The 10000-nt window shown below is 39.2% G+C and overlaps 1 protein-coding gene across 2 annotated transcripts in view; it reads left to right on the top strand.

The window, feature by feature from the left end:
• LOC143040582 (uncharacterized) overlaps positions 1-10000 on the top strand; it is a 395322-nt gene that overhangs the window by 171367 nt on the left and 213955 nt on the right. For both annotated transcript variants that reach the window (XM_076211665.1, XM_076211666.1), the window contains exon 5: positions 9335-9430. In XM_076211665.1, the coding sequence (XP_076067780.1) occupies positions 9335-9430 (96 nt within the window). The remainder of the gene's footprint in view (positions 1-9334; positions 9431-10000) is intronic.

Genomic DNA, 10000 nt, shown 5'->3' with positions numbered 1-10000 from the left:
TTCAGCGACCCCGTCTGGGGTATTGGCTGCATATTCTTTTGGTAAAGTAGCATGCAGTTGATACTTTAGGGTCTATATGTGGCGCCCCTACGGACCAGAGCCACACATAATTTTGCCTATGTTAGAGGAAAACTCTGTTCATAGAGAAATTATGACACTTTTACACTACGACTGCCCCTCCGTTATGCTGTCCCCCAACCCCTTGTTGCTGTCCTGTACCATATCTCTAAGTATTCATTTTCTGTTTTCGCCGACCATGAGGTGGGCGAAGAGAATGCTACCACCAAGTCTTTCCACTTGAGTCGTAAAAGGTAATAAAAAACGGGACGGGGATGGGATTAGGAGTCCTACTACTTGTAGCCCTGAAAGGGGACACTCCTAAAAAGAAAAGAAAAGGCATAAGAGGGTCTGGGAGTTTTCCAACCAGTACCCTAAGGTTTGGGTTTACTAATGTGCGTGGATGTGGTACAGATAAGAGTAAAAGGGAAGAAATAGGCAGTATGTTTGTGAGAAGAAAGATCGATGTGCTGGCTTTCACTAAAACTAAAATGAAAGGAAAGGGCAACTGTGAGTTTGGGAGTGTAGCTGGGAGGTACTCAGGAGCGAAGAGGGGACGAGGGAGAGAAAGGGTGGCTATACTAGTAAGTGAAGAGATAAGTAAGCGGGTAGTGGAGTGGATGGAGGTTTCATCAAGGTTGATGTGGATGAAGGTGAAGCTGGGAAGGCAGATGTGGGTTTTTGTAAGTGCGTATAGACCTGGTGGTGAGAAGAGCGTAGAGGAAAGGGAGGCTTTTAGGTAGATATAAATGAGTGCATAGAGGGATTAGGGAGAAATGTCAATATAGTTGTATTGGGAGACCTTAATGCTAGGTTAGGAAATGATCCAATAGACGGAGTGGTTGGGAAGTATGGAGTTCCAGGTAAAAATCGTAGTGGAGAAATGATGGTGAGAAAATGATGGTGGAGAAATGATGGTGGTCTTGAAATAGAGTTGATGATAGCAAATACAGTGTTTAGGAAGAAAGTCAAGCATAAGTACACATGGGAGAGGGTGGTGGATGGAATGGTGGCAGATAGAGCGTTAATGGACTATATAGTGCTGACCAGGAGTATGGTAGGAAGAGTTAAGGATGTACATGTGCTAAGGGGAGAGAGTGGGGGAATATCAGATCATTTTCTGGTGGAAAGTAAAATGAGAGTGGAGAAAGAGGAAAAGGGCAAAAGGTAGGGAGGTACTTAGAGTGAACTGCTTAAATGAGGAAAAAAAAGGAGAGTGAGTTTAAGATGAAACTGAAAGAGGAGTGGGAGGGAGTAAAGTATAGAGTAGAACTAGGAGTATAGGAGGAATGGGGATGGTTCAAGGAGGGAGTCATAAGGTCTGCAAAGATGGTGTGTGGAACATGGAGGGCAGGAGGAAAAAGAAGGAAGGGTAGTGAGTGGTGGGATGAGGAAGCAAAGAAATGTGTAGAAGAGAAGAAGCAGGCATTCATAGATTGGCTGCAAATTAGGACGAGGGAAACGTATGAGAGGTACAAAGTAAAGAGAAAGGAAGCTAAGCATAAGATAAAGGAAGCATAGAGGAGAGCAGATGTGAAATGGGGTAAGAGTATGATAGAAAATTTTGAAAGCAATAAAAAGATGTTTTGGAAGGAAATTAAAAGAGAAAAAGGAGGCGAATGAAATAGAGAAGAAAAGGTAAAAGGTGCAGATGGAGAGATGATAATGGAAGAGAAGGCAGAGAGGAAGGTGGGCAGAGTATTTTAGGGAGTTGCTAAATGTGAAGGAGGATAGGGAGGGAAAGGTAGCTGCAGTGGGAAGCGCTGAGAAAATGAAAGTGATGGGTGAGGAAAATAGAGGAGAAATAGGGAAGGATGAAGTGAAAGCAGCTGTTAAGATGATGAGAGCAGGTAAGGCACCTGGGTTGGATGGATGCCATGCAGAAAGTTTGAAGAAAGGAGGTACAGTGATGGTGGACTGGCTGGTGAGGTTGTTTAATGTTTGTTTGAGAGAGGGTAGAGTGCCGGAGGACTGGAGGAGTGCCTGTATAGTTCCGCTTTACAAGGGAAAGGGGGACAAGTGTGAGTGCAGTAGTTTCAGAGGGATCAGCTTGTTAAGTGTAGTTGGGAAGGCTTATGGGAGGGTCTTGATTGAGAGTATTAGGAGAGAAACAGAGGAAGTAATTGGTGAGGAACAGTGTGGGTTTAGGACAGGTAGGGGTTGTGTACATCAGATCTTTGTGGTAAGACATGTGAGAAAGCTATAGGAGGCCAAAATATCATGATAGGATGTAATGTTGCTAGAGGACGAAATGTCACATTAGGGTGTAATGTCATAGGACAAAATGTCGCAATGGGATGTAATGACAGTGGAGGACAAAAGATCACGATGGGAAGTAATGATAGTGGAGAACAAAATATCAAGATAGGGTGTAATGATAATGGAGGAGAAAATATCACGGTAGGATATAATGTCACTGAAGGCCAAAGTATAATTTTAGGAAGGGATACCGGACAGAATGTCAATGAAGGCCAAAATATTAAGATAGGATGTAATGACAGTGGAAGACAAAAGATCACGATGGGATGTAATTATAGTGGAGGAAAAATATCATGTACTTTAATGCTCGTAGTATTAGGAACAAATTTCAAGAAACACAGGCGTATGTCAAAAGCGAAAATCTCGATATGATACGAATAACTGAGACATGGTTAATTAAATGGTACAGAGTTCGAAGCTGAATTTAATATTGCGGGATTTAAACACTTTCATCAGGATAGAAACCACAAGAAAGGTGGGGGTGTTCTATTGTACGTTAAAAACAATGTTCATGCTTGTGTTTTAGAGAAAGTGAAACAGGATGCATATGATAGTTTGTGGGTTGAGTCAACCCAAACAAATGGACAAAAAATGAATATAGGTGTAATATATAGGCCAAAGACGTAATCATTAGCAGACGACAAACTGTTATTTCAAGAACTGTCTAGTTTCTGCAACCGGGATTTATTGATAATGGGTGATTTCAATTTTACTGACATTGATTGGATGACCCTTGAACATGGCCATATACGTAGTCGCTTGATTGATTTTCTTGGTGACAATTACTTAATTCAGCATGTAAAAGAGCCCAAAAGATATGGAAACTTACTCGATCTTTTGATCACTAGCCGCGAAATCATGGTAATTGATGTAGAAGTCGGTGAATCTGTTGCAAATAGCGATCACAACTTAGTTAGATTCAAACTCCTAAACAATTTTAGAATAGATACTTGTGCTTCTAAAATACCCGATTTCAGTAAAGCTCAGTTCATAGGACTACGTCAGGAGCTTCAGCTTACAGATTGGGAGGCAAAATTAAACAAAAGACCTGTAGATCAGATGTGGGAAATATTTCAAAATACGCTCACTAAGATGATTCAAACTTACATTCCTTTTAAGGACAGACGTCCCCCAAATCAGGCTCGCCCAAAGTGGCTTGACAAAGAAACTGAAAAAAGTATTGCTAAAAAGAGACAGGCTTATAAGAAATATAAGTGCTCGGGTGCATCTAATGACTATGAAAGTTATGTATCAATACAGAGAGATTTAAAAAAGACAATAAGAAAAAGAAAACGACAATACGAAATGAACATCGCTGATAAATCCAAAGAAAATCCCAAAGAATTCTATAGTTACATTAGAGATAAAAAGGTTGTTAGGAATCACATTGGTCCACTATTATCTGCTGACGGTCAACTTGAATATTCAAATGAAGGAATGTGTAATATCTTAAACAATTATTTTAGCTAGGTATTCGTAAACGAAACACCTCAAAGTGAATTCCAAACTGAAACCTGTGAAAAGTCTGGGGTAAACGTACTCACTACGGTAAATATAACAAAAGAAAAAATTAAAAGGTGTATAGACAAACTCAAAGTTAATAAAACACAAGGGCCTGACGGTTGGCATCCAAGAATCTTAAAGGAAATGAAAAATGAGATTATTGTTCCATTAGAAATTATTATCAAGAAATCCATCATATCCGGAGATGTCCCAAGAGAATGGAAGCTAGCTAACGTTACTCCCATATTCAAAAAAGGTGACAAAAAGAAGCCAAATAACTATAGGCCTATAAGTTTGACTTCAATCGTAGGAAAAATAATGGAAACTATCATCAGAGATGCTATCGAACATCATTTAGAAAGTAACCATTTGATAAAAGATAGCCAGCATGGTTTCAGACGGAAACGTTCTTGCGTGACTAACTTACTCGAATTCTACAACACAGTTATCTCGAATTATGACAAAAGAAACAATATAGATTTAATATATCTAGACTTTGCAAAAGCTTTTGATACCGTCCCACACGAAAGACTACTTACTAAATTAGCTTTGCATGGAATAAGTGGTAGCCTATTAGGTTGGACTAGTAATTGGTTGAATGGTCGAAAACAGAGAGTTGTTTTAAATGGAAAAACTTCTGGATGGAAAAGTGTTGCAAGTGGAGTTCCTCAGGGTTCCGTTCTTGGACCACTTCTATTCATAGTATATATAAATTATATAGACCATGGACTAAAATCTATTGTTTCCAAATTTGCTGATGATACAAAACTGTGCGGAGTGGCAAATGATCACTCAAACCAATTAGATATTCAAGAAGATTTAGATCAATTACAGCAATGGTCTGAAAAGTGGCTAATGAAATTTAACACAAGTAAATGCAAGGTAATGCACATAGGTAAAACTAACAGTAAGTACCCTTACAAGTTATTTGGAAATTCGTTAACAAAAGTGGATAGTGAAAAAGATCTCGGCGTAATTATCAGTAACGACCTCAAATCGTCCAAGCAGTGTATTTCAGCCTCTGAGAAAGCAAATAAGATTCTGGGACTGATTGCGCGATTTTTTTATTTCAAAAGTCCATCACTCATTAACAAGCTATATAAATCGTTAGTTCGTCCACATTTGGAATATGCTGTTTCCGTATGGTCACCGAATCTCATTAAAGACATTGACAGACTGGAAAAAGTACAACGGCGAGCCACAAAACTGATTCCAAATATCAAAAATTAATCATACGAAAATCGACTAAAGCACATGAATCTGTTTTCCCTAAAAAAGCGTAGACTCAGAGGTGACTTGATACAGGTCTTTAAGATTTTAAAGGGAATTGACAACATCAAAAGTGACCAAATTTTCACATTGAATGAGAATCAGACAAGAAACAATGGTCTCAAACTGTCCGGAAATAGATTCAATTTGGAAGTAGGTAGAAACAACTTTGCCAACCGTGTAGTTAATAAATGGAATAAACTTCCTGCACAGGTAGTGCAATGTAGTTCAGTTCGAAGCTTTAAGAATCATTTAGATAAATACATAAATAAGATGCTGTAATAATTATAATTTATTTTATATTATTTGTTTTTGTTTTGTTATCATTTGTCTGTCTGATTTTCATTTATTATTAGTTATATGTCAATTTATTATTATTTGCTATTTACCTGTTTGTTTATTATTTAACTATACCTATGCATTTATTTATGTATTCTATTTGTTATTTACATTATTATAGTTTTTATCTATTGTTTTATTATTAATATGATTTTTTTTCACATCCGACCTAGATATGGACCAAAAGGTCTCTTGTCGGCATGCTTCGCCTTTGTAATCCTTTGTAATCCTTTGTAAAAAGGTAAGGATGTTTTTTGGGCTTTTATGGATCTGGAAAAGGCTCATGACAGGATAGACAGGAAGGCACTGTGGGAGGTATTACAGATATATGGGATAGGAGGAAAGCTGTTAAGAGCAGTCAAGAGTTTTTGCAAGAGTAGTAGAGCTTGTGTTAGGATTGGAAATGGAGAGAGTGAATGGTTTGAGGCAAAGGTGGGACTTCGTCAGGAATGTGTTATTTCGCCCTGGCTGTTCAATCTTTACATGGATGGGGTGGTGCGAGAGGTGAATGCAAGGGTAGTGGGTCAGGGGTTGGAGATAGTTAAAGAAAATAGAGAAAATTGGGAGGTGAGCCAGTTGTTGTTTGCTGACGACACTGCGCTTGTAGCAGATTCAGAGGAGGGATTGAGGAATTTAGTAACAGAGTTTGAGAAGGCGTGTGAAAGAAGGAAGCTGAAGATAAATGTGGGTAAAAGTAAGATGATGAGATGTACAAGGAGAGAGAGTGACAACAGGCTGGAGGTGGGCATTAAGGGTGAAAGACTGGAGGAAGTGGATAGTTTTAGATACTTGAGTGCGAATGTGGCAGGAAAGGGAGGAGGGGGTGGAGGTAGAATGTAGATTGAGAGAAGCGAGTAAATGCCTTGGTGGATTGAAAAGTGTAATGAGAAATAGACATCTAGGAATGGATGCTAAGAGGAGGTTATATGAAGTAGTGATTGTGCCAACAGCATTGTACCGGGTAGAAACATGGAACATGAGAGAGGATGAGAGAAGGAGTTTGAATGTGTTTCGGATGAAATGTTTGAGAAGTATGGTGGGGGTTACTAGGCTAGATAGAGTGAGAAATAAGGAGGTGAGGAGGAGAACAGGGGTGGAAAGGGAACTGGGAGATAGGGTTGATGAAAGGGTATTAGGATGGTTTGGACACATGGAATGAATGAGTGAAGAAAGATTAGTAAAAGAAGTGTGGAAGGCAGAGGTGGAAGGAGTGAATATGAGGGGGCGTCCAAGGATGAGATGGATGGATGGGGTTAAAGGGGCATTACAAAAGAGAGGAATGTCTGTGGAGGAGGGACGGGAGAGGACAGAAAATAGGGGTGAATGGAGAGGGGTTGTGTATAGATGATGCTGTGAGGCATGAGGAGGAGTAGGTGGGGGATGGGGGGTGAGGAAATATGTATAAAAAAAAAAAAAAATTGACGCAGCCCAAAGGGATTTCTCCCCGTCTTCTCCTTTTCTGCATGAGGGGACGGAGAGGGGGGTCGCCGAATTTATGAAGCGGCCTTGCTGTGGATGTGCTGCGTCTTGCGACACTGCTTCTGATCCAGGGCAGTGGACAGGATATGGGGATGACCCGTCATCCAGGAGGTGTCAAGATAAGAGGGAGGGAGGAGGGTGGAGGGGAGTGGAATATATAAGAAATGGAATGGGTGGGAGTGGTTTTTATGCCTTTTTCTTTTTGGCTACCCCCCATGTAGGGGGAAAAAGCCTTTGGTATATGTATGTATGTATGTATGTATGTATGTACAATGTAGTGTCTAAAAGACCTAAGGGAGGGGGTGTAGAATAAAACCGTGTGGTGTCCACGAATTACAACGTGTTCAAATAACAGTTCTTTGTGGTTGTCATGGTGGCAGTGAATCGCGATTATCTTCTGAATGCCAATAAAAAAAAATTTAGTTAACGTAGGATTTCACAATTACTATATATACCTATGTAATTACTATCTCACCTGTGGTATTCGTGGCCGGACAAAGTTTTGTTCCCATGAAGGTGTGACTTACATCTCATATCATTAAAGAAACATTGTCGTGTCCGTTGGGACACTACATATTTGTCTTAACAACAGTGGAAGTGACGCTCACTCATTAATAATCCGTCGTAGTTGTCATTGTGACACTACATTACCACTATAACATATCTGTGTTCAATACGTTTATGTTTAACAATGTTTCGCCACTTCCACTTTTCTCTACTTTTGATATGTGATGTAATAAAATCTAAAAACACCATACAGCAGACTTCATTTCTGTTCCAATTATTATCATCATGGGCCATAAATTGTGCTAGATTGACTGGACTATGGCAGTGCAAATGCACTACTACTTCGATATAAACTTTCTCATTGATTGCCTTAGTAGTCTGAGATTCTTTTCATCGTACCCTGAGCTACGATAAACACGAGACCTGAACCTTCCCAAGGAGTCTGCTCAACTATTGGGTTCACGTCTTCGAGAGTACCGTCTTCTGGCACCATGGACATCATTCTATTGGTATCGTGACCGCGAGAGAGAATATAGAAAAATCTTCACGTTTGATGAAGCGACTTCACTGGTCTACTGCAACAATATTGCTGACCTGATCAAATCATTGGTTTTGAAATATGATGCCATTGAATGGAGACTTTTCATTGACTCGTCTAACAGAATTCGCAATGCAGTTAATCCGAATAATAGAAATAAGTTTTCATCGATTCCAGTTGAACATTTAGTTGAAATGAATGAAATTCACAATAACACTGACCGTCTTCTATCTGCTCTCAACTTCAAGGAACATAAATGGTTGATCTGTGGAGATCTTAAATCGTTTATCTTATCCTTGGACTTCAAGATGGGTAAACAAACTATCCATGATTTCTGTACTTGTGGGAGAGCCGAGCTGACGACCAGTATTATGTCAGACAAAAATGGCCATCAAAATAAGGATTAGAACTTGGGTCACACCACGTTTTGTCCCACCCTCTGGTTGAACCGAGCAAGAAATTGCGTTCACTCCTACACATCAAACTTGGTCTAATAAAGAACTTTGTAAAGGCATTGAACAGGGAAGGTAGAGGATTTGTTTTCTCCGTCAGAAGTTTCCACGAGTAAACATGGAGAAACTTAAGGCAGGTATATTTGATGGTCCTCAGATAAGGGAGCTCATCAAGGACGCTAGTTTTGATGAAGTACTGATTCCTGCTGAACTCTCTGCCTGGCTGTCCCTTAATTCAGTCATTATAAACTTCCTTGGCAACCATAGAAGCCCTCGGTGTCAGAAGGCGGTGAGTTAATGGAGAATTTCTTCCAACTTGGTGCGCGTATGTCAGTAAAAATGCACTTCCTTCGGTCCCATCTGGACTATTTTCCTGAGAATTGTGGAGACTTCAGTGAAGAACAGGGTGAGTGCTTTTACAAAGATATTCGTGTGATGGAGGAATGCTATCAAGGCCGAGATGTCAAGTTTCTGGATGACTACTGCTGGCGCTTGAATAGGGATGTGTTGTCTGCTCAGCTCAAACGGAAGTCCCTGAAGAGAACATTCATCCATAAATAGATATTTTTGTGTATTATATGTATTCATCTTAGGATCTTGTGGAAATATTTCGTTAACCTGTGAATAAATCAGTCCAAAATATGCTATCATGTGCTTTATATACCTACATATAGATAGGAATATAGGGATTTCTGGTGTGTGCTTATATCTTAAAAACTCAATCTAATTAAGTAAAACAAGTATAATTTTTGGATTCAGGAAAAAAAAAGGCCTAAATTAGGTATTATGCGTTAGATCTTGAAAACAGCGCAGAGTGTAAGTGGAAAGAAAGGGAAATTTATTATCATTTATCTTCATTGTAACTGATGAATAAATGGATATGGATATGTGCGTTCTATGCGCATTTACAATATTCTCTGCATTCTTTCAGCTCGATCAACCTGTACAAAAGGCTCCTGGTGCCAGAGATTTGCCTCCGCAACCGGTTGTGGTTACTCCTCCTTCAAACAAAGCTGATGCTAAGTTCGTAAGTGGATAACTTCCAGAATTATTTTAGATGTTGTACTACACATTGAAAATATCATTGTTACCCTTATACTGGAAATACAAAAGTGTCATGGGTGACGGGAGGGACAATCCGTTTATGCACCGGTCTTCCTCCTAATATCTTTACCACAACAAAACTCATAATATGCAATACTTTTATTGAAGAGTTTTTTTTTTTTTGTATATTTCGTAGCGTTTTTGGAACTTTGATTTGAAGAGTGGGCACCAGTTTATTATCAGAATATGTTGAACAGAATTCAAATTTTGATGGTTACCTTGGTGATAAAATAAATGGTTTTACAACGTAAGTTTAATAAGAAATATGTTCTAAATAACAATTTAAGAGTATCTCCGTTTTTATATTGCACATAGTTTTGTTAAAAAAAAAAAAATCAATTCAGGCTAGGTTTAAAATCCATACAGATTTTTGGGTAAGTCTCGTCACAGAGAGGATGGGGTTGTCTTGTGGTAAAGTTGCAGAGGTAAACAGCTACTACTATCAGGCCCGGATTTGCAAAAGCTATGCATCACCGCATTGCTTTTGACCCCA

Source organism: Oratosquilla oratoria, chromosome 29 (genome assembly GCF_046742065.1).
Source record: "Oratosquilla oratoria isolate Oo_2021 chromosome 29, ASM4674206v1, whole genome shotgun sequence".
In the NCBI taxonomy this organism is placed as follows: domain Eukaryota; kingdom Metazoa; phylum Arthropoda; class Malacostraca; order Stomatopoda; family Squillidae; genus Oratosquilla; species Oratosquilla oratoria.
Note: the sequence above shows the minus strand (reverse complement) of the source record. Positions and strands in the feature narration are given on the sequence as shown.